The sequence below is a fragment of the Branchiostoma floridae genome, chromosome 15 (genome assembly GCF_000003815.2).
Source record: "Branchiostoma floridae strain S238N-H82 chromosome 15, Bfl_VNyyK, whole genome shotgun sequence".
NCBI classification, from domain to species: Eukaryota; Metazoa; Chordata; class Leptocardii; order Amphioxiformes; family Branchiostomatidae; genus Branchiostoma; species Branchiostoma floridae.
Genome location: NC_049993.1, coordinates 9,370,518 through 9,395,309, shown reverse-complemented (window position 1 = coordinate 9,395,309; position 24,792 = coordinate 9,370,518). Strand labels below are relative to the sequence as shown.

Genomic DNA, 24,792 nt, shown 5'->3' with positions numbered 1-24,792 from the left:
GCAGAAAAAAGAAGAGCCTCCCTTAAATATCAACCTATCCAAGTATACCAGCCACATTGTATACTTAACAGCTCATATAATATTATCATGTCATTACTCACGTTATTCATTTTGGTTATCAAATCATTACATATCATTTCATCACATTACATGTCATCTTTTCATATAAGCATTGCATCATTACTCGCATGATCGTTTCAGTATTGTAATCAAATATCATTATTACCTTATTTCTATATTCTTTTATGATTATTTCTACATTTCAAAATCAATTAAACACAGATGTTTTTTTCCCTGCTGATCTTGATATGATTGACATGTGCAATTGGATGTGACAAACGGGCCGCTAACATTCAAATCAGTGCGTGCCGGGGAGTTCTTTACCTCTTCAAAATGTGTCAACATAGTTTCATTGTTTTTACTCGGCGATTCGTTCGGATACAGTGTATGAGCATATCTAAATTCACATCATACTTGTCCACACAATAGATATGTGGAAAAGATAGAGAATGACATATGAAGTGAAAAAACCTTTAATGCAAAACCGTTAATATATAATAGGTGGTAATATGAAGATCTAGTATCCAAAATACACGCTTACTTTCCAACTATTCCTGACAATGAAAAATCAACCCTACTACATGTATTAAAATCAAAGAACCCACACATAATAAAAGAAGTGGGTAAATTCGTCTTCCACTGCCTAAAGAGAAGAAGTCTGACCCAACAAAACCAGCATAATGTACACTAGCATAGCATAGTCATAGAATGTAGTTCATAGCACCTTTGTATAGTCCTTATTTTACATGTTGTTTGTACCTGCAATTAGCCCTCGGGCAAGAATTTTCAATAAACGTATCATTATTATTTTAAAGTCGATAATCACTAAATACACTTAATCTAAATTAAAAAGTAGAAAGAATGCTAGCAACCAATATATCTACTAAAGCAGAATACTGGCAACGACGTCAGGTTAGATATTCAACATCTTCTATGAAGCGCAGTATTCGTCCTATATTTGTCCTGAAATTTTCTCTAGATCTATTTAAAACAATAGATCAATAGTGTTTAGGAGAAATAAAGTTAATTTGTTGTATTGCGTAAGTCAGACTAAGCCTTTATTGTATGTTCCTTCAAACAGTAGTATATCGCTTCATTAAACTGATATAGTCAATAACGAAAATATTGTAGTGTGGGCCTTTATGCTGTATTATGGTATGCATGTCTAGGACTGCTGAAAAACTCGGTTCTTTGCAAGCTTCTGATATTCATTGTTTCCTGTCTCAAGTGTGCGTGGGTCCAGGGTCTGATAGGTCCCCTCCCCACCACCGACATCAGATGTGTTATTGACTCCATGTTGGCTGATACCATAAGCCGGACCACGCCGTTTGGTGATGTCGTCATCGATGACGTCACAGTATGTCCCGTCGTTGTTCGCGCGGCTGGTTCTAGTGTCTGCGTACGTGTCGTCAAACGCGCTGTTTTGAATAGTTGTGCCGTTAGCCCCACGCTTTGATTTTACACCGGCCAGTCTGTAAATGATATGTTCAGATCTTAAGTTTTGTCTGTGAAGAAATTATGCATTTTTTTTAAATTTTCTTGCCCAGATATGCTAAATTTTCAAGTTACAAGAAAGTGATAGTAGACTTGGCTCATTTATACAGATATACTTGGAATCAAATTCAAACCGGGAATGTTGTTGCGTCTTAACTTGCATAAGTCTGTCCTCCAACTACTCGTTTAAATCGAAACAGACATTTAGTCTTAAGATTGATATGAAACATATCAATGAATAATGATAAATATCTTCTACTTACCTTCGTTTGAGCACAACGTTGACAGCCACTGCAGTAACAAGTACCACCAAGAGTAGGGCTAAAACTGCTCCCAGGCCAATCACTCCTTATGAGAAAAGGGGTGGAAATCAGAAAGTTTAGTACAAGAACTTATTTGAATTGTAGAATCATGTTCTTAAGCTTTATATGCCATTTCGTCATCCTTTATACATTACGTTATGTCCGTGTTGCGTTTATTCTTTGCTAGCTTCGCCATAAGGGTTATGTGTTCGGCTGAGTGTTTCTCTCTCTCTCCCTCTCTCTCTCTCCCTCTCTCTCCCTCTCTCTCCCCCCTCTCTCCTCTCTCTCCCTCCCTCCCTCTCTCTCCCTCCTCTCTCTCTCCCTCCTCTCTCTCTCCCCCTCTCTCTCCCTCTCTGTCTCCCTCTCTCTCTCCCTCTCTCTTTCTCTTCCCCCTTCTCTCTCTTTTAACAGCAACGCTATATCGAAGATAGATCTTCACGATCATCGTTTGATGTTTTAAAAATGAAGAAATTAATAGAATATATCAAGTGAATGTATGATGCCCTCCTGATGTAGGGTAATATAGAGGAAGCAAAGTGTTTTTAAGTAAAAACAGTCTTGTATTGGCATATTTCCACGTGCTGATTCCTTTGCAGAAAAGCGTACCTTCCCATACTGTACATGTATACAGTAATTATGTGATCACAAGTTTGTACTTTGGTTAAATTTAGCGAACAAAGCATGTACTTACTGCCACTGCTACTACAGTACTGCTATTGTGGTATAGCTTGATGAATTACTTACCTGCAACGGGCATGAGGATATGGTTGGCAGAAGTTCTATGGCCGCCGTCGTCGACTGAAATAGTCAATAAGATTGATGAGTTAATCTTATACAGGTGATCACGTAGACATCAAGTGTGGCAATGGATCTGGCAGAGTGTGACATCTAGTGTGTGTGTGTGTGTGTGTGTGTGTGTGTGTGTGTGTGCGTGCGTGCGTGCGTGCGTGCGTGCGTGCGTGCGTGCGTGTGTGTGTGTGTGTGTGTGTGTGAGTGTGTGTGGAGAGAAGGTTCATTGTCGCCACACTGCAAAATTACATACATGTATAAATTGTTATTGCCTTTGCATACACGTATAAATGTATGTACGAAACGAATCTTCACCATGTTCTCACTTACATGTTGAGCTAGTTCCTCCTTGTGAGCCGTTGCCCTTAAGCCTATCCGTAAAGAAACACCTGGCTCCTGTACCCGGGGCTGGGATATCAGTACATCGGGCCTGGGCATGACATGGGTTGGGTGAGCAACCATCGATGTCTAAAAAGGGGAAAAGAATACATTCGACGAAATAGTGCTTGTACTCACAGATATTCTAAACAGCAACAAAAACAAACAAATAGCGAGAAAACGAAGACAACAACAACTCAGTTGTTTCTGGTTATGTCTATATAGATCAGAAAAATATCGGGAACGTCGTGTAAGGAGTTAAGCTTTGCAGTTTACCTTGAACCAAAGAAAAAAAAATAGGCATAGAGATATATATCTATACAACGTACACATAGCATCAGTTTCGATCATTTAATTTTGCCACTATTAAATCAGTCTTTACCTGTGCATCCTGTTCCATTTTTGCGTCCATCTCCCACGTACCCATCCGTACAGTTACATGTAGCTTCTACAGCTGGTGCTGGGACATCAGTACAGATGGCCTGGGCAACACATGGGCTGGGAGAGCATCCGTCGTTGTCTGGAAAGGAGAAACAAATATGATTACTGTTACACCTTGCAATAAACTGTCAAGCTGCAAAACAACACTACCACCTGCAGTTAGAAAATAAGTTCAAAAACAGCACTGAGCATGGTTACAAACGTTGTCGTTACCACATCATATTCTAGCTACTTTCTTCCAACAGATAAAACAGGCAGATACCTAGATTGATACATAAGAAAATGTTTGATCTTCATTTCATTCATTCATTTTACCAGGACATTTTTAGGAGTTCCAGGGAATATCTTTAACTCCATGAAAAATTGAGATATAATTTTCGGTGTGTCTGTATTGTGTGTCTGTGTGTTTGTTTTTGTTTCCGGATATTCGTGGTCAGCATAAGTTAAGAACCTCTGGATGGATTGATGATATTTGGTATGTAGGTAGGTGTTGGGAAGACAAAGGCCAAGGTCAATTTTGGCCCCCCTGGTATGTGACCTTGGTGCTGCAGCAGAAATTTCATTTTTTTTAAATCTTTTGACCTGGATGTGCTATGGTCTTTATTTTTTAGTGGCAGATAGACTGTGACGTAAGGAATAGGTGGTGTATGTTTGGGTCCCCTAGCAGGTTGCTCTAGAACTGCAGGGGCGTTTTTCTCAAAATCTTCTAAGGACAATAACTGGGCAAGGGAACGGCGAATTTAGATCATATTTGGTATGTAGGTAGCTTGGACAGAGATGTACATAGTCAAGTACAAACTATGCAAACTGGCACTTGCATAATTAATGAGGGAAATCTAGATTTGTAGTGTTTGGCATTGTAGGACTTAACTACCTGTCATATATATAGTTTGTGGCTGGTGGAATATTAACAGATATCAGTTATGCAAATATGTCCCTAATTTGCATAATTAATGTAAAAGTGCTATAATTCTTCTAAATGGTAAATGATTGCACAATCAACATTGTGACCAGTATAAGTTATCTAAATGTGTACCTAACCAAGCATAGATTATGTAAATGTGGAAATCATTTACATAATTAGACTACTTCATGGAGATACGAGGTCTCCGAACTCTTGTTGATTCTAGTTTCTCCTTTACGTTCTACCTGTGCATCCAGTTCCGTCTCTGTGCCCATTGCCGCCATAACCATCCGGACAGGTACATATAGCTCCTGTACCTGGAGCGGGTACATCCTCACAAGACGCCTGGGCAACACATGGGCTAACTGAACATCCGTCGATGTCTGGAATGAAGACGGTTGAAGCGATACTATAACATATGGCAAATGTGATATATTGATAATAATGATATTCACAACAGCCAATGTAGGTTTAACGTGATATAGCGATAATAAATTTGAATCAATAAAGTAAAGGCGAAACGCGTACTTACCTTCAAGCAAAAAAATAAGAGCCAAACGAAACTATATGATCACCTATATTGACCGCAGACTTCGGTAGTTTGATTTTTTACCTGGGTTAGTGCATAAGCACAACAAAGACACACAATGCATTTGAACAACTAAATCCACCCCTCCTTCCCCCCTTCCAGCTATCTCCTCATGGGCATTTAGCTCCTACACCGGGAGCTAAGACGACAGAACAAGGAGCTAGGGGAACGCATGGAACGAATAAAACCATCCATCGATGTTTATTGCAGAATCAATTGACACGAGGTTCTACGTTGCAATGAAAGTGATCAAATTCACACAAGAGCTGGCATCGATAAGGCTCTGTACTTTTAAGACAGAGGAAAATTTTCACTTGTCTCAAAAATACACCCTGTGCACATCTAACTGCAGTTGCACGAGCTGATAATAGGTTGATGATGTCCCGATAACAACTGGAAGCTACATACACCTCACCTGTACACCCACTTCCATCTTTCCGTCCATCTCCCAAATATCCGGTCCCACAGGTACATGTAGCTCCCGTCCCCGGGGCTGGGACGTCAGTGCAGCGGGCCTGGGCAAGGCATGGACTGGATGAGCAACCGTCGATGTCCGGAGCTTGAGGGAGGGGTAAAGAAATTTTGAAAAAAAAAAACAACAACTTAATATCATTTTATTAATATCATTATATTTATTACCACTGCACATTTGACGCACATAATAGGAAAATAGCTAAAGGAGGCCTTCCTAGTGGGTAGATAGTGAGTTCGGCGCACAATGTAACATAGATGTCTGGAAAGAGACGGTTAAGAGAAAATACAATATCATTCTTTCACTTGGTAGTTCTCTGGTTATAAGTTGAAGCCGGTTTAGGCCTACGTCCAATTTCCAAACTGGGACCCTGCCGGGCAGTTTCGGTAATAGAAAACACAAGACTTGAAGAGACTAGTCGTGGGCATTATTTGTGTACCGTCATATCTTTACGTATACATTTCTATTTTTCGTTTCCACAACAAGCCCGGCCGGGACCAGGTTTGGAAATGTGACGTTAGCCTAACCAAGTCTTATATGGAAAGAAACGCATTGCATTAGTATTCATTTGCTACAGTATGATAACCTCCGTTGGGCGCCATATAAATGTGGCCTCCAAAAGAGAACTAAAGGGTAAAACTAAGCTCATGTTCCAAATTTTTGCAATGTACTCTGCACATACAAATTTTGACTCTGAAACATTCAACAAGCCATATGCATATCAAGCTCCACTGTTAGCTCAGGTAGGTTAACTATAGTAATGTTACCGATGCATGTCGCGTCCGCTCCAGTCCATGTCCCGTCAGCCTGGCACGTCCGGCTGGAATCTCCTATCAGCTGGTATCCATGGTTACAGGTAAACTGGACCACGTCCTGATAGGAGTTCCCGCCGTTTACGACTGTCACACCATTCTCTGGAGCTGTGAGTGTTGGGCATTGTACTCCTGAAATGTCACAGACGGCTTTCACTTTCTTCTCTTTTTTAAAGACTTTTAACAAATTGATGCTGGGACACCTTTAGAAGTGTCTTTGTTATGAGAATTACATTGATAATCATTAATGCCAGACTCTTTCTTTTTCTATTATTTGTGACATTAAGTTTTCGAAATGAGAACAGATATGGGATGGCAAAGTATCTTCCTCAGTTCGATATTAGGGATATATCCTACACATGAGGCTCTTGTTTGTGCTACCTGGCAGCTGAATGTTAGCGTCTTTGTAACCACCATGAGTTAGATAAGTGAGAGATCCGTTAACTAATTGTTCTTACGTATACGGTCACACCCATGTCCATCGGAGTTGAGCCTGTATCCACTGTTGCATGTGCAGGTGTAACCTCCAACAGTGTTGGTGCAGGTGTGCTCACATGGTCCCCGGCCGTTGTTTGGGCTGCACTCGTTCACGTCTGCATCGTGATCGGAAGATAAGCACAGGTCAGGCTCCATCTCCTGTTACAATTCTCAGTCCTGAGAAATTACAATGATTTATAGGATACAAACATGATATCGCAGCACCTGGATATTAGGAAACGACTAGTTAACATCAGTGACAGCTTGTCTATAATATCCACAATAGCTGTCGCAGCGGAAAAGGAAAGAATTATTGACAAGGAGCTCATATACGTTAGGTTTTGTGTGCCTTTAAAAGAGAACTAACAGGAAAACCTAAGCTCATGTCCACATATTTTGTACATTGTACCTTGCACATACAAATTTTAACACTGTGAACCGATCAACAAGATATATACAGCTCCTCTGCTAGCTCAAGTACGTCAAGTTATCAGTGTTACCGATGCATGTTGGGTCCGCTCCAGTCCATGTCCCGTCAGCCTGGCACGTCCGGCTGGAATCTCCTATCAGCTGGTATCCATGGTTACATGTAAACTGGACCACGTCCTGATAGGAGTTCCCGCCATTCACGGCACCGTTCTCTGGAGCTGTGAATGCCGGACATTGTACTCCTGAAATGCAAAACAAAATGTCAACTAGAGATATGAATAACAAACACTTGGACATTGTACCCTGGACATACACACTTTGACGCGGTGAAACAAGCAACAAGCCATATCCAGCTCCTCTGCTAGCTCAGGTAGGTTAAGTATAGTAGTGTTACCGATGCATGTCGGGTCTGCCCCAGTCCAGGTCCCGTCAGCCTGGCACGTCCGGCTGGAATCTCCTATCAGCTGGTATCCATGGTTACATGTAAACTGGACCACGTCCTGATAGGAGTTCCCGCCATTCACGGCACCGTTCTCTGGAGCTGTGAGTGTCGGACATTGTACCTCTGAAATGTAAAAGAAAATGGCACAAACGGTTTTCACTTTCTTATCTTTTTTTTAGACTTTTATCAAATCGATTTTGGAACACCTTTACAAATGCCTTTGTTATGAGCATAAATTCAATCAATACTAATGTCAGATTCTTTTTTCCCCTTCAATTACTTTTGATATCAATTTTTTTAAATGACAACAGATGGATGGTAATGTATCTTCCTTATTTCTCTAATAGGGATATATTTTACACATGTAGCTATTGTTTGTGCTACCAGGTAGCTGCATGTTAGCATCTTTGTAACCACCATGAGTTAGATAAATGAGGGATCGGTTAAATGATTGTTCTTACGGTCACACGTATGTCCATCGGAGCCGAGACTGTGGCCATTGTTGCATGTGCAGGTGTAACTTCCAACAGTGTTGGTGCAGGTGTGAGCACATGGTCCCCGGCCTCCGTTTGGGTTGCACTCGTTCACGTCTACATCATGATCGGAAGATAAACACAGGTCAGGGGATACTTACAGGCTCTTTCTAATGTTACAATTCTCAGCCCTGAAAATACAACGATTCATAGGATACAAACATGATATCGCAGCACCTGGATATTAGAAAGTGACTTGTTAACTCTAGTCACAGCTTGTCTATAATGTGTACAATAATTGCGGAAAAGGAAAGAATTCTTGCCACGGAGGTCATTAGGTTCTTTGGGCCTTTTAAAGAGAACTAACAGGAAAAACTAAGCTCATATTCACATATTTTGTAAATCGTACCCCGCACATACACATTTTAACACGGTGAAACAATCAACAAGACATATTCAGCTCCTCTGCTAGCCCAAGTACGATAGGTTTCTGTCTTACCGATGCATGTCGGGTCTGCTCCACTCCATGTCCCGTCAGCCTGGCACGTCCGGCTGGAATCTCCTATCAGCTGGTATCCATGGTTACAGGTAAACTGGACCACGTCCTGATAGGAGTTCCCGCCATTCAGCACGCCGTTGTCTGGAACTGCGAGTGCCGGACATTGTACTCCTGACATGTAAAACAAAATGTCGACTAGAGATAAACATATAACAAACACATGGATATTGTACCCTGGGCATACATTTTGACACGGTGGAACAGTCAACAACACAAATCTAACTTCTTTGCTCGCCCAAGTACGTTAAGCTATTGGTGTTACCGATGCATGTCGGGGCCGCTCCAGTCCATGTCCCGTCAGCCTGGCACGTCCGACTGGAATCTCCTATCAGCTGGTATCCATGGTTACAGGTAAACTGGACCACGTCCTGATAGGAGTTCCCGCCATTCAGCACGCCGTTGTCTGGAACTGCGAGTGCCGGACATTGTACTCCTGAAATAGCAACTAGAGACACAACCAAATGTAACATGTGTACACATGTGGATTTGCCTTTGTGAGAAGACTTAAGTTCTGTTTGTCTACCTGTGTCCACATGTAGGAGATTCACCGATGATATTCAAGTTTGTGGAATAGAAGTAGGTAAGTGATTGCAAACGTTAAGTAAGATTTAAAAACAACATGCATTACCTGGACAGGCTTCTCGCAGGATACTGACGTCATCAATTGCAATGTCACCCTCGAAATAACTTCCTATGACCGCTTCAAAGATGACCTGATAACTTCCGGTGACCGGAATGCTCACAGCGACGCTGAACCACTGGTTACCTTGGTTACGAGATCTGCTCCAGATCTCAGACGTGGCACCTCCAGCTTTCACAGATACTCTCAAAGTACCTGGACGTGGGAATAGTGATTCAGATTATGTCTTCCTGGTCAGGCAGAAACAAAAGTCATGGTGGCATATTTGTATTCTTCCAGTTGTCAATCAACACGAAACTTGATGATGCACTGAAAATGCATGCATATGTAAGTTCACAGTAAATTCAGGGTAACGAGAAAATGTACTTTGTTAGTATCCATGCGTCTTCACCGTAACAGGTGCCTCCAATATATCATTATACTGGAGAATGTACATCACGTAAAATAGCGTTTAGACATGGGAAGTGCTAAGAAGACAGGAGAAAATTGTGGTCACTGGCCGCGAAAATCGCGAACACAATACTACTGCAAATATTTCTGGAATTACAGTGTATCTTGTAAAAACTTTAGGCTAATATTTCCTATACATGTACCAATCTTTCTGTCTCAGTCCGATCTCAGATCATTTAATGTCCGATTAGTCAAGTACTCACATTCCTTTTAGGTTATGGACAGGTCTTTTGTATACATCGACAATGATGGCTCGAACGTCAGAAAAGAGTTAATACCTTTCAACTGGTTGTGAAAAGCACAATGACCAACATCAAAATCCGAACAAATTGCATTGAATTCAACTGCCGTGATATTCCAACAACGTAGGCAATATTTTTTTCTTAGATCATTACCTGTGCCATATCCATTCATGTGTGTCCAGAACAGAAGACACTGACTGCCGCGATACAAAAGATAAGTTGGGGATGTGAGACGGGCGACATCTCCCTGTTGTCGTCCCGATGCTTCGATGTACATGTATTGGCCTGTATAACGTGGCTAGAGTTATTATGTCCTATCTATTTTGTTTGGTGGTTCTGAATTTACATTTTCTCATAAGGTCGAAACTGGGCGGATACGACTGATAACACTGAAAGAGATCAATAAAAACAACAAGAGTTCGTAGATCTCATACCGTCATGAAATATACAGAGTGTTTGCATATAGGTTGGTGGGGTTTTTGTGATGGTGGGGTTTTGGCAGGGAACATGGCCAATTGTCAATGAAAGGACAAAGATGGAAATAGTACTGAGTTTTATTTTTACAATGAATGTTGCTCCTCAGGGTGAATTACCTTCGACAGTTCTGTTGTCAGTTTACCAAAAAGGCTCTTACGTTTCATTTCTCAGTTCATAAAAAAGTTGACTATCATGAATGATTCTTGATTATGGATTAATGCTCAGTTATGAATAGATTAATTCTTAGTTATGCATAAACCAATTCCATACCATGAAGAAATTTGCATCTCATTTGCATGAATGCGTCTGGTTCCCCCTTATTACTACTTACATCTTTGTTTAAGCTACCTACATACCAAAAACCACGACACTCTATTATTCCTATCTTGAGTTATCCTCCTCGGAAGTTTTTTGTAGAAAAATGCCCCTGCAATTCCAAAACTAGCCGCTAAGGGGTCACAACTAATGTAACTTCTTCCAGAGCACAAGAAAGACCTAATACCTCAAAACCATCGCTAATGTTCTTAAGATATTCGCCGAACACACAAGCATCCACAAAAAACGAACCCTGCAGATCCACATCAAACAGCTAGAAGGCCGAAGTTAACACCAAATAAGCATCCACTACAAACCTGCTCACCACATAAAAATCAACACCACTGCAAGTCCAGGTGCAAAGACATACTAGTAATACAAGACGTGCTGCTGTAGTACCAAGGTCGGCCAATTGGTGGCCCAAATTCGACCTACACCGTCACCATTGCCCCACCTACCCACCTACCAAAAACGATCCAGCGGTTCTTTAGATATAACCCACGTAACCTCCAGAGTGAAAAAAGTATGACAACAATACCTGAGCTGGTACCAGTGGTGTGGTCACCTGTTGGACCGGTGAAACCTGAAGGAGTACCACCAGAGTCACGAGTCCAGTCAAAGTCGTCTGTCCTGTCCTGTGTGTACTGACACAGGTTGGCTGTCTCGAAATCACAGGAGTAGGGGCTGTCTATGAGGGACACAGTTAACATGAGGGTTACAAAATACGCTGGACAAGATGTGTGCAACGTTCTATGATATCATCTTGCTAGCGGCACCAGGAACTTGTCACATCACACTGCGATATATCTGGATGCACACGATTGCTATCTGTTATACTCATACACACTAACACCCAAGGAGACCACTTGTTCCAAACCCTGCCGATGAATAGTATGGTGCCCGCTCTTTATATTCTCAAACTATGCTCAGAGTTTGAATGATCGGTTACATCCAAGACCATAACAGGCCATCGCGAGCAGGAACAACTACTACAGGCTCTCGTTCTTCCCTCGTACCATCATAGAGTGGAATGAACTTGAGCCTAGTGTGGCGGAGGCGGGGTCTCTCTCCCAGTTCAAAACTGAGCTGGGGAGAACCCTACTGCATTGAGCCACCCCCACACGTCTTGTATATATGTAAATATGTGTTCTATTAACCCACTTAATTAACCTGTCCTATCTTTTGCACACAGAAAACCAGTTTGTTTTCATTTCCCATAGCATTTTTCCTTCATTTTCCCATGTCTATTTCTACCGGTCACTTGTATTGTATTTAACCCATGCGTAGTCTGCCAATAATCTCAAAAAATTGAGGCTAGGCAGTATGAAAGAAGAAGAAGCCGGTGCAGGGTCGATATACATTTCATGTGACAAGTCCGACTTATAAGGAAACAAGTTCATATTGAAGCTTTACCAAATATGCTACATGAAAGTGGTAGCAGTATGTTTCTTGATATTTCTTGTGCATTGACATGGCTTAAACAAAGGTAGTAACATTAGATGTACATGCAACCTTTGTGTCGTTTGAAAAGTCTCAAACTGCCCTATTTGATGAGTTTGATCATGAAACACAGGTATTCTAGATAGCAACATCTCTAGGACCTTTGTGTACTGTCTATCTATCGCATAAAGAGTAATGTTCAGATAAGCAAACTAGAAGGAAACTTCTTTTAGATTACCTCTTTTGTGGTAGTAGTCAAGTCGCGACGGTGGGTCACTATCAGACAATACTACTCCAGATGTGTCCTTGTTTGCTGTACTCAGGACACAGGCACCGCCGCCTTGGTGGTCATAATCAAACGACCGACACGATCCAGACGGAACAGTAGAGGTTCCCACTAAACATCGTCCAGCGCACTCCTCCACGTTAATGCCCTCTATCCGCTCAATGTTGTGGCCGCTCAACACTTTTTCGTCGTAAAAGTCAAACCAGGACGTCCTCGCTTCTGAAGAACGGATTGAGAAAAAGTGTGGCAATTAAAATTATTGCCATGGCGACGGTTTTATTGTTTATAAATATTAAGGATTGTTGTTTTTAATGGGTTTAAATAGTCGTATTCCATTCGCCTGGCGATTAATGTTTAGAGAGCATTGCTGTCAAAAGGGATTCTCTTGTGAGTGAAGGGTGAACTAATAATGTAAATGCTTCTCATCAATTTTACAAATCATAACCTCATTTACATAAATCATATCAGTTGATCATCTTCTCTAGCTAAATAACAATATGCTAGAAATATCAAAGTCTTAGCAAAGAAAGCTATTGTAGTATTTTCTAATAATTTATGTAAATGAGACCCTAATTTACTTGATGTATGTCTGATTACGTTCAAATATCGTAGTTGCCAAATGTTGCAAGAATGAAATAATAATCATTAACCACTTTGATATTATAACAATTTCTCAATGATAATGCAAATTAGATAACAATTTCTTGAAATAGTTGAACTGTAATTTCCAACACCAAAATTGGACTCACCCAAATTTTCAACTGTACAACATTGTTCATTCCTTGACAAAGACTGATGCTGTACAGTCGAAAATTTGGGTGAGTCCAATTTTGGTGTTGGAAATTACAGTTCAACTATTTCAAGAATGACTTATACCAACACAGATGAACTTTCAAGTTAGATAACAATTTGTATTATTTTATGTCTATCTATATTTCTCTATTTCTAAATTACATATGCTATATGTTTGACTGAGTACCCTATTACGCGGCTATAAATTGATAACTGATGTAGAGTCATACGCGCACGTACGCCTCTAGATACGGCCGTTTTTCATGGTCCGGATGCGGCGCACCACTTAGAGCAAGTCAGACATGTTGAACTAGAGTTCAACGACCCCATACCTTCGCCAAATGATTCGATCTTTTACAACTGCTGTATTAATTCAGTTTGTCATTAATCATGCAAATAAGGCTCTCATTTGCGTAAATTATATAACTTGATCATCTCCTCCACCGAACAGACGTGCGCAATATATGTAAAGAAAGGAGGCTTTTGTCGCTTTTTCTGATCATTTATGCAGATTAGGACCCCCAACTGCATAATTAATGTTTAATGATGTTCACCTGTACATAACTTCCAAATGCTACAAGTTCGAAGTTCCCGTCATTTACCACAATGACATGAAAGCATTCTCATTAATAATGCAAATTAGGTCTTTATTTTGCAAAATATATATCTATCAATATTCTCTTTCTCAGTTGAAAAGGTCACATGTTGCAATGGTCCTATAATTGAACTGAGCATGTTAAGACGATTTCCGAATTTATTATGCAAATTAGCTTCCAATCTGCATAATCGATATGGAATTATATGAAGCATTACGTAACCTATCCACATACTAAAAATCATAACAATCCGTCAACCCCTTCTTGAGTTATTCCCTTTCAAAGTCTGACACTAAACCTGCCCTGCAGTTCCAAAACAAGCCGCTAGGGGCCCAAAACCTATACCACTTACACACGGCATCAAGGGCTGTTACGTAACCTATCCACATACTAAAAATCATAACAATCCGTCAACCCCTTCTTGAGTTATTCGCTTTCAAAGTCTGACACTAAACCTGTCCTGCAGTTCCAAAACAAGCCGCTAGGGGCCCAAAACCTATACCACTTACACACGGCATCAAGAGCTGTCTACCACTTAAAATTCATAGCCGCAGCATGTCCAGAACTCGAGATATCAAACCAGGAAGTTCTGCTGCAGTATCGTAACAGGCCGCTAGGGGACCCAAGATCTAATCGTTTCCAGGTCTCAACAAGACCTACCCACATACCGAATATCAACACAATCCACCCAGGCGTTCTCGAGTTATGGTGGTCTTCTACAAACACACACATATACAAACGGTACCCAAAATATAACGTTAATGGCGAAGGTAGCTATCACATCGCTATCTCACAACCCCACATGTTATACATCATTTAAGCTCAAAACAATGCTTGTTTCACACATCGGTTTGCATTTTTGAAACAAAGATATCAAGGGTGAAGAAGCCCACCAAACTTTCCGAACCCGGAAGTGATTTCCACGACTCACGGGTCATTTTCCGAGGAACATATTTCAACAACCTTTTATCCCCTGTTCCATATGTTTACATTTCCATGACCATCATACTACACACTACAGTTCTGGTACGTCTGAAGTCCTAGGCTTTTCTCAATTTTGCACGGCGATCAATCGAAAATCGCCTCGCGAGATTACACTGCTGTGCACACGTATATCGGGATGTGCCCTGCGACTGGAAAGCTTACCCGTGGAGGTAATGGTTCAGTCCAGCATGATGCGCGGCATGATGCGCGGAAAAAAATTCCTGACATGCCTGTACAGTTTTTGGAATTCTTTGCAAACGGTCGCACACTATACTATGAGGCTAGCCCATCAGGCGTCGCCAATAATACCTGTTTAGCTTCCTGTGCAAATACGTAATTCAATGAAAGTCGTCCCTGTCTCATAGGAATTAGAACGATTACGTACATTACATGATGAGCCGTTGTAACTTCCATTCATGTTGGTACAGGTATAATAACATGGTCCCCGGCCTCCGTTTGACATGCACTCATTCAAGTCTACGTCATGATCGGAAGTTCATGAACTGTGTAACATCTGAGTCTAGTGGTAGCACTTGGACATTTATCTATACGTCAATATGGCACGTCTATACTATACTCTCTCACAAGAAGGCCAAGGACCAGGGTTCAGCGTACAGTTTGATGTGATCTTTATTACTACGACCGATCGTATACATTTTAGGCAAGTGAACGGATGTAACGATATAGACTAGCTTAATACAAATGATACAAGATAAGATACCTGGACAGATGCGGGCGGATGATACTAACTAACCGGTTACGTAACTACGGCGGCGGAAGGTTGTCTCTCTGAGTCTGCTTCTGAAGTTCTTGGTTTCTAGCGCCGTAGTCCGCATTATATATCTTTAATTGGAGGCGGAGCTTAAGCGAGCGAGGCGGGGCGTGGCCAAGTTGACGTCAGGGCGCGCCCACGGTCACGTGCTCTCACCACGTGACCCCTGGACCGCCCAACGTAATAATGAGACTTGCTACAACTGCCATGTCTAGGAAACAATAGATGTCACGAAATCCTGACCGACCCCTTCTCGTATTTCAAGCATTGTTCGTCTTACCGGTACCACTATCCACAAGGAATATACAAAAAATACAAAACGCTTATACAACGGCAACTGATAATCTTACCATTGCAGGTGAGGTTGTCCTGTTGAAGAGTAAACCCAGCATTACAGGAACAGGAGAAACCTCCCACAGTGTTGGTGCAGATCTGGTCACATGGTCCCCTGCCTTCTCTCCGAAGACATTGATCTACATCTGCGCCATAAAAAGAACATAGCAAACCTGATTGGTGAACAGGCTTCCTACCATCTATACAGCACACATTCATTACGTTCTAAAAATCACATCATTACGCTCTTGTAAAATCTTTCTCCAGATTAAAAGACTCGTCTCACCCGGGCAAGCTCCTTGTAGGATACTGACGTCATCTATTGCAATGTCAGCAAACGTGAGGCCTCTGACCCCTTCAAAGATGACCTGGTAACTTCCGGTGACCGGAATGCTCACAGCGACGCTGAACCACTGGTTACCTTGGTTACCAGATCTGCTCCAGATCTCAGTCGTGGCACCTCCAGCTTTCACAGATACTCTCAAAGTACCTGCACGCAGGAATAGTGATTGATATTATGGCTTCCTGATTATGCAAGAAATAAAGTCGTGGTGGCATATCTGTATTCTTCCAGTTGCTAACCAACACAAAACTTGAAGACGCACTGAAAATGCATTTAAGATGACAGTGATTTGAGTTCACAGAAATATCACGACAGGGAGAAGAAAATGGGGTGTTCGCGGTGGTGTTGAGTTCACGGTAGTGCTATAGCCACGCACTGTACAGAAAAAGAGTTCGGAGACCTCAAACCTCCATGAAATATTCTGATTATGTAAATGACTTGCACATCTGCATAATTCATTTCTGGATATGTACACATTTAACAAATTACACAGGTCACAATGCTTACAATCCAATCATTTACTACTTGTACTTAGAATAATTATGACACTTTCACATTGATTATGCAAATTATGGAGTTGTTTGCATAAATGGCATCTGCTAATACCCCACCTGCTACAAACTACACGTTTTATGTACTAGAGTGCTATAAAGGAAAACACTGTAAATATAGATCTTACTCATTAAGTATGCAAATAAAGTCCAAAGTTGCATAATTTGCACTGCAATATGTACATCTCTGCCAAAGATACCCGCATGCTAAATATCATGGAAATCTGTTCTTCCTATATTGCGTTATGCTCCTTGGAAGATGGTAAGAAGCCCGAACATACATCACTTCTTCCTTACATCACAAGCTATCTGCCACCAAAAAATCAATGTTCAATGTAATAGCATGTGATGTCAAAAGATACAAAAAATCGAGTTTCTATTGCAGATCAAGTTACACACCAGAGGGCCCAAAATCGACCCTGACCTTTGTCTTTCCAACATCTACCCACAGACCAAATATCATTACAATCCATTTAGAGGTTCAAGAGTTATGCTGACCACAAATATGCGGAAACACACACAGACAGACAGACACACAGACACACCAAAAACAATACCGCCACTTTTTCATGGAGCTAATTAAATGGAAACCAGTCAGAAGCCACCTACTAGCGACTGGGCAAGGGTGTCAAAGTAGCTTTCAGTAATGCTGCAGAACAGTCACTGATATAACTATCTTCTCTCTGGATATGTAGCACTTGTTACCTCCATGAAATGTCATGGAGGTTATATTTTACCCTGTGTTTGTCTGTGTGTCTGTCTGTCTGTGTGTGTGTAAACAAGATAACTCAAGAACGGCTTGGTGGATTGGTTTCATACTTAGTGTGTTGGTAGGGTGTGATGAAAGCTGGAAATGATTAGATCTTGGGCCCCCTAGCGGCTTCCCTTGGTACTGCAGCGCAACTTCCGGGTTTGCTATCTCGTGTTCTGAGCAAGCTATGGTCACGATTTTGGAGTGTTAGATAGCTCTTGTGCTCAGGAATAAGTTACATAAGTTTGGGCCCCTAGCGTCTAGTTTTGGGAAAGCAGGGGCATTTTGTCAAAAACTTCTGAAGACAATAACTCAAGAAGGGAACAACGGATTTTCATCATTTTTGGTATGTAGGTACCTTAGACAGTGTTTTACAAGATAAGATACTAATTATGCAAAACAGGAGTACATTTGCATAATTAATGAGAATATTCTATCATAGCAGTTTTTCAATGTATCTCTTGTTCCAGACATGCTATGGTCTTGACATTTTGGTGGTAGATAGCTTTTGGTGTCATGACAAAGTGGTGCAAGTTTCAGCCCCCTAACATTTGATTGTGGAACTGCATGGGTGTTTTTGTCAAGACACTCCAAAGAGGATAACTGCAGAAAGGAACGACGGATTGCCTGCATTTTAGGCATGCGGGTAGCTTAGGCAAAGATGTTCATAATGATAAACATGTTATGCAAATGAGGACTTAATTTGCATGATTAATGAGGAAATTGTATAGTTCCATTGTTTTCAATAACTGGACCTCAATACATGTAACACATGTTAATTATGATAGGTGGAATATAAGCAGATACCAAATATGGTAATGAGGAACTTATTTGCATAATTTATGTACAAATTGCAAAACCGCTTTATGATTAATAATGGGAATTTTATAACTATGACATGTGTACGTTAGTCAATGATGAACAACACCATGCATAAACTATGTTAATGTGTTAGCCAATTGCATGAAATTTACGAAAGCTCTAAATTTTCATGGAGGTATGAGGTCGCCGAACTCTAGTTGATAAATGTTTTCAATATTCAAAGATCGCATCTGTGTTCAATTAATGTGCTTTGTTAGTATGAATGCGTCTACACCCTAACAGGTGCCTCCAACACATCATAATACTGTACAATATACATGTACATTTAAGAAGACAGGAATTACAGTACATTCTGTACAAAATTTAGGATAATATATTCCCTATACCAATCTCTCTGTCTCAGTCTGTCACAGATCATTGTCCGAATATGCAAGTACTTGCATTCATTTTAGGTAATGGACTGGTATTTGGTATACATGGACAGTGATGGCTTTAATGTCACTTAAAAGTTAATACCTTTCTTTCAACTGTTTGTGACTGTATGGGAACATATGAAAAGCGCAATGACGTACTTGGCCATTGCCAACCTACATCCGATCAAAATCCGAGCAAATTGCATTCAATTCAACTGCCGTGATATTCCAACACCGTAGGCAATTTTTGTCTCTTAGATTATTACCTGTGCCATATCCATTCATATGTGTCCAGAACAGAAGACACTGACTGCCTCGATACAAAAGATAAGTTGGGGATGTGAGACGGGCGACATCTCCCTGTTGTCGTCCCGATGCTTCGATGTACATGTAGTACCCTATACAAAAAGGGGAAATGACTAGAGTTATTTTACCCTATTCATTTAATTCGTGTCGCTGAATCTCCGTAAGATCGAAACTGGGTGGATTCGACTGCTTACAATCATAAACAACTAAGATTTTAAGACTCCGTACCCACCTGAGCCAGTGGTGTGGTCGCCTGTTGGACCGGTGTTCCTAGTCCAACCAGAGTTACGCGTCCATTGAAAGTCGTCTGTCGTGTCCTGTGTGTACTGACACAGGTTGGCTGTCTCGAAATCACAGGAGTAGGGGCTGTCTATGAGGGACACAGTAAACACGAGGGTTTGAACATGGTAGAACCAATACGTGTGCAACGTTCTGTGATATTATCTTATTAGCGGCACCAAACAACACTGCGATATATCGGGAAGCACACGATTGCTATCTGTTATACTCATAAACACTAACACCCAAGGAGACTACTTGCTCAAACGCCTATGTATGACGCCCGCTCTTTTTATTCTCAAACCATGCACAGAGTTTCAATGATCGGTCACATCCATCCAACATCTCTAGGACCTTTGTGTATTGTCTATCTATCGCATAAAGAGTAATGTTCGGATAAGCAGACTAGAAGGAGAATTCTCTTAAATTACCTCTTTTGTGGTAGTAGTCAAATCGCGACGGTGGGTCACTATCAGACAATACTACTCCAGATGTGTCCTTGTTTGCTGTACTCAGGACACAGGCACCGCCGCCTTGGTGGTCATAATCAAATGACAGACACGATCCAGACGGAACAGTAGAGGTTCCCACTAAACACCGTCTGGCGCACTCCTCCAAGTGAATGCCTTCTATCCGCTCATCGCTGTTTCTGCTCAGCACTTTTTCGTCGTAAAAGTCAAACCAGGACGTCCTCGATTCTGAAGAACGGATTGAGAATAATACCTGTATAGCGTCTAGTGCAAATACGCAATTCAATGAAAGTCGTCCCTGTCTCATAGGAATTAGGACAATTACGTACATTACACTATGAGCAACTTGTTGTAACTTCCACAAGTTCGGCGTGTTGGTACAGGTATAATAACATGGTCCACGACCTCCGTCTGACATGCACTCAAGTCTACGTCATGATCGGAAGTTCACGCACTCCCATGTCCAGGAAATAACAGAAGTCACAAAATCTTTTCTGACCCCTTATCGTATTTCAAGCATTGTTCGTCTTACCGGTACCACGATCCATAAGGTATATACAAAAAATAAATATCTCAGCAAATGGTTGTTGAAGTAAGTAAAACACTTTTACAGCGACAACAAGTAAACCTACCATTGCAGTTGAGACTGTCCTGATTAAGAGTAAACCCATCATTACAGGAACAGAACAAACCGCTTCCCACAGTGTTGGTGCAGACCTGGTCACATGGTCCCCTGCCTTCTCTCCGAAGACACTCATCTACATCTGCGGTGTAAAAAGAACATAGCATATGATAACCTGATCGGCGAAGAGGCTTCCTATCATCTACACAGCACACATTCATTACGTTCTAAAATTTTTTTTATATCATCACGCGCCTGTGACATCTTGCTCTAGATAAAAAAGACGGCTTACCTGGGCAAGCTCCTTGTAGGATGCTGACGTCATCTATAGCAATGTCGCCATGTGCGTTTGCTCCTGTAACCCCTTCAAAGATGACCTGGTAACTTCCGGTGACCGGAATGCTCACAGCGACGTCGAACCACTGGTTTCCTTGGTTACCAGATCTGCTCCAGATCTCAGTCGCCGTACCTCCAGCTGTCACAGATACTCTCAGCGTACCTACACAGCTGGTAGGACACTCCTCTTGAAATAAAAATATAGAACAGCTTTGTTGATATGTTTGCATCCTTGACTAGTTGCCAGCCAGTACCAAACCTGACTACGTATGCATTGTACAAAATCTGGGTAAAGGTGGATTGAAAGTTGGCAGAAATGTTCGTTACGTCATGTGGTAACATATTTATCTTAAGGGACATGTCTTTGTTACATAGAAACAAAGACATTTACAACTTTCAATTGTTTACGATTCCAGTGAAACATATGAAAAGTACAGCGACAAACTTATTTTTTTGGTTAATGGAAACACCATCTGAGAAAATTAGATGCAATTAAAAGTTCAATAGTACTGCAAGGAAGTAGGCATTTACAGCAATCCTATAACCAAATACCTCTGTGTATTCCATACATGTGCGTCCAGAACATAAGACATTGACTCTCGCTATGCAAGAGATAGGTCGGAGATACGAGGCGGGCGATTTCTCCCTGCCGTCGTGGGTTCTGTCGTGGGCTCGATGTTTCAATGTACATGTAGTAGCCTAAAGCAGGGAAATGGATCTATTAGTTGTTCCAGCCCGTTCCCAGACGTAATGTTCCCATGACAACGTTAAGACGCCCTGTGTAAGTATCTAAATCTCACGATCCTGTGCTTACTGCGTCAGTATGTCTGGCTCACGAAACCTGTAATGTGTACGGGATGATTTGTTGTACGGATCGTTCCTTTGAAAATCGTATTTTGACGGCAATACCATAAATTATTCACATTCCTTTATTTAAACACTACAGATTTTACGATACTCGCTACCAGAAGTAGATTTGAGATATCTTTAGATCCGACAGCCTTCACAATGCTAGGATAGGTAAATACATAAAAGATTGCTTTGTTATTAGAAAAGATAGTGACACTCATGTTTAGCCACACCTGATTGTATGGAGTTTTTTTTATTATCCTATAGTGTTTAGCCAGTAGAGTTTTAAAATCTATTCTGTATTCACTTTTTTTGTAGTTTATATTTTACCATACAAAAGTCACTGTACTTTCTGTCGTGTCAATAAAGCTTGTCTTTGTCTTAATGTGGCAAAATATTCTTAAATCCACAAGTTTTCCCATGGAATGGAAACTGTCCGGACACATAAAACATAATCAAAAACAACAACTACTATGTAAAAACTCCGCACACACCTGAGCCAGTGGTGTGGTCACCTGTTGGACCGGTGTCGCCCGTAACAGTACCATCAGAGTCACGTCTCCAGTTAAAGTCGTCTGTTGTATCCTGTGTGTACTGACACAGGTCTGTCTCAAAATCACAGAAGTGGGTACTGTCTGCAAGAAACACATTGACCACGTACTTCGACGAAAGTAGATATAAGCAGTGTGTACTGCGCTATGGTATTGTATTTTCTTGTCATGATCTGGTCACAGCATAGGGCGACATGTTAGAAAGCACATATCTGCACATACATCCAGGGTCACCCAGGGGCCACCTGTTCTCGGTGCGAATCTATATCCGCGATGATACTCGCCTTTGATATTCTCAAATCATTCAAGCAGGTTAATTGGCATGTAGGGCATTGCGTGGTCGACATGCAAATCAATGGACCCTTCCAGCCGAACACCATAAGCCCCGCCCCCTGTTCGATCTCGGGTTCTATTTCAAAACCTCAGTCAAAAACGGCGCGAGTTGCAAAAACATAGCCGCCGCCTCTATTAGGATGAGGATACCGACTGACTTCTTTTTAGCTTTTTGGGCCCTGAAATCCTCTCAGAACGGACGAAAGAAAAATGCTATCTATTATTTGTGGAAGGCTACAAAATTCCATTGGGTACAGTCGTTTGAGGAGGGGGCGTACATGTACACTTAGGCGGTGTAGTCTTCAACAAAAAAAGGCATAGGATTTTTCTGTGACCATTTCTGTCCCACTAGGGCTGTTTTGACCGAGTATTCAAAATACAACAGGGGATTCCATTTGTTCGATATGGCGTTCGGCTGGAAGGGTCCAATAGACCAATGTAGGAAAGAACCACATATCAAAGCATGACCTGATATACTTCATTGAAGTTTCTTAGTGCTTCCAAGCAATTTTTATCTAGATTTGTTTCACTTTTTGTTTGTGATGATTTTTCTCCTAAAGAAAAATATTCAAATTTCTTACAACATACGGACATTTCTGTATTCCCTATATTGTCATGGCTTGGTCGTAGATGTTTCTAGCTTTGTCCTCGAAAAAGCCCTAATCTGCCCCATCTAAAAACGCATGATAGCCAACATTAGCCTGGAATCCAGCCGTACTGTGCGTTGGTCGCTCTGCTCCTACCTTTCCCGCATTAGTGACGTAAGGACCGATCGTTCCAATGCTAACGAATGCCAGACGTGTTCGCAAGGAAGCAGAGCGACCAAAGCACAACACGGCTGGATTCCAGGCTAAGCCAACATAGCTTTATCTCTATGACCTCTGTGTGATGCCGATCACTCAGATAGTTCATGGCTAGAAAAGGAATGTAGTACCTCTTCTGTGGTAGTAGTCAAATCGTGACGGTGGGTCACTATCAGACAATACTGCTGTGTCCTTGTTTGATCTACTTAGGATACAGCGACCCCCTTCGAATCCTTTGTCATAATCAAACGACCGACACGATCCAGACGGAACAGTAGCGGTTCCCACTAAACACCGTCTGGCACACTCCTCCACGTCGATGCCCCCGATAACTTCATCATTGTGGCCGTCCACCGCTTTTCCGTCATAAAAGTCAAACCAGGACAGCGACGTATTCGCCTCTGAAACACAGATTGAGATGTAACGTTATAATATTGTTGTACGATTCAGCTTAATAGAATCTCAATGAAAGTATAACCAAATCTAGAACTTGCTATCATGCCCTCCTCCAAATGCAACCTTCCCTCATATATGTGGTAAGACTGGTTGATAAAAATACAACATGGTTGGATGTGAGTCTTGTTCGTATATAAATTCACTTCTTCAAATACAAATATAACATTTTAATGTATCAGGTACCTGGGTATATATACAGTATAAGAGTAGCTTCTGTCACATGTCATGCATTCTTCTACTTGGATTAACTTAATGTAGATGAAAACACATGTCAAGTATATATTGTATGAACCTACCAGCACAACTGCCAATCAGACATACAAAGAGCAAGAAAAGGACGTTCACAGCCATCTTTTCAAAAGGCTACTTCCTCCTGATCACATCATACAGCATACAGTATCCATACGCAGAGAAAAGTAGCGCCCTAGCGCAGAGGACGCCATGTAAAGGTTTGGCTGTGGGTGTGATTTTAAAGCTATTTTTGTTAATTTTCTTGTTATTTTTTTCCTGTAGACCTGCTTTTAGAAATGAAATAATACGCAGCTCAATTATTTTTGAGTTGTTTCAAAATTCATTTGCACTTTTCGTGTTTTAAAACATTATATCCTTTACGATTCACCCTGTAATTACCAATGGTTTATGGCATTCATTTTCACAATTTTTACGTTGAATTGATGCGTATACACTTTTAATTTTATGATTGAAAGGTATATTATATGATACAGTCTTTAAGGTGGCCGTATCCCTACGCTTTTGGTAGACACCGACAGGTTTAACGTTCTGTAAACTTTTAAGGTTTCTGCCCTGCGGCTCAGTCAAAGAGCAGCTAGACACAAAGTTCATGGCAATCTATCTAGTGCCGTGCAGACATCTATATTCACCGTCAAACTTTCTTGAGCGTACCATCACCCTAGTGTAGAACTTGAAATCTACAAAAATATGACTGAACGTATGATATT

At 41.2% G+C, this 24,792-nt stretch overlaps 1 protein-coding gene across 1 annotated transcript; it reads right to left on the bottom strand.

Moving 5' to 3' along the window:
- Nucleotide 1: 1 nt before the first annotated feature.
- On the bottom strand, nucleotides 2-24,184 carry LOC118432297 (MAM and LDL-receptor class A domain-containing protein 1-like). Its single transcript, XM_035843835.1, has 28 exons — nucleotides 24,130-24,184; nucleotides 23,509-23,778; nucleotides 22,185-22,325; nucleotides 21,394-21,540; nucleotides 20,798-21,028; nucleotides 20,516-20,647; nucleotides 19,845-20,111; nucleotides 19,367-19,504; nucleotides 19,095-19,226; nucleotides 16,235-16,438; nucleotides 15,966-16,094; nucleotides 12,424-12,690; nucleotides 11,284-11,433; nucleotides 10,107-10,238; nucleotides 9,250-9,456; nucleotides 8,884-9,066; nucleotides 8,562-8,732; nucleotides 8,051-8,179; nucleotides 7,542-7,712; nucleotides 7,219-7,389; nucleotides 6,197-6,373; nucleotides 5,373-5,516; nucleotides 4,614-4,751; nucleotides 3,406-3,543; nucleotides 2,976-3,113; nucleotides 2,601-2,654; nucleotides 1,818-1,902; nucleotides 2-1,532 (listed from the first exon to the last, which is right to left on the bottom strand). Exons 1-28 carry the CDS (start codon nucleotides 24,182-24,184, stop codon nucleotides 1,226-1,228), a joined length of 4,608 nt encoding a protein of 1,535 aa, XP_035699728.1. The 3' UTR covers nucleotides 2-1,225.
- Nucleotides 24,185-24,792: the final 608 nt, after the last annotated feature.

Bases quoted from the DNA above. Each gene is read 5' to 3' on its own strand.
- LOC118432297 (XM_035843835.1), bottom strand. From the start codon at position 24,184: ATGGCTGTGAACGTCCTTTTCTTGCTCTTTGTATGTCTGATTGGCAGT. The intron at 21,029-21,393 runs GTATTTGGTTAT...TTTTATTTCAAG, and splicing joins CATGTATGGAATACACAGAG to AGGAGTGTCCTACCAGCTGT. The intron at 2,655-2,975 runs GTAAGTGAGAAC...TGACTATTTCAG, and splicing joins AGGAGGAACTAGCTCAACAT to TCGACGACGGCGGCCATAGA.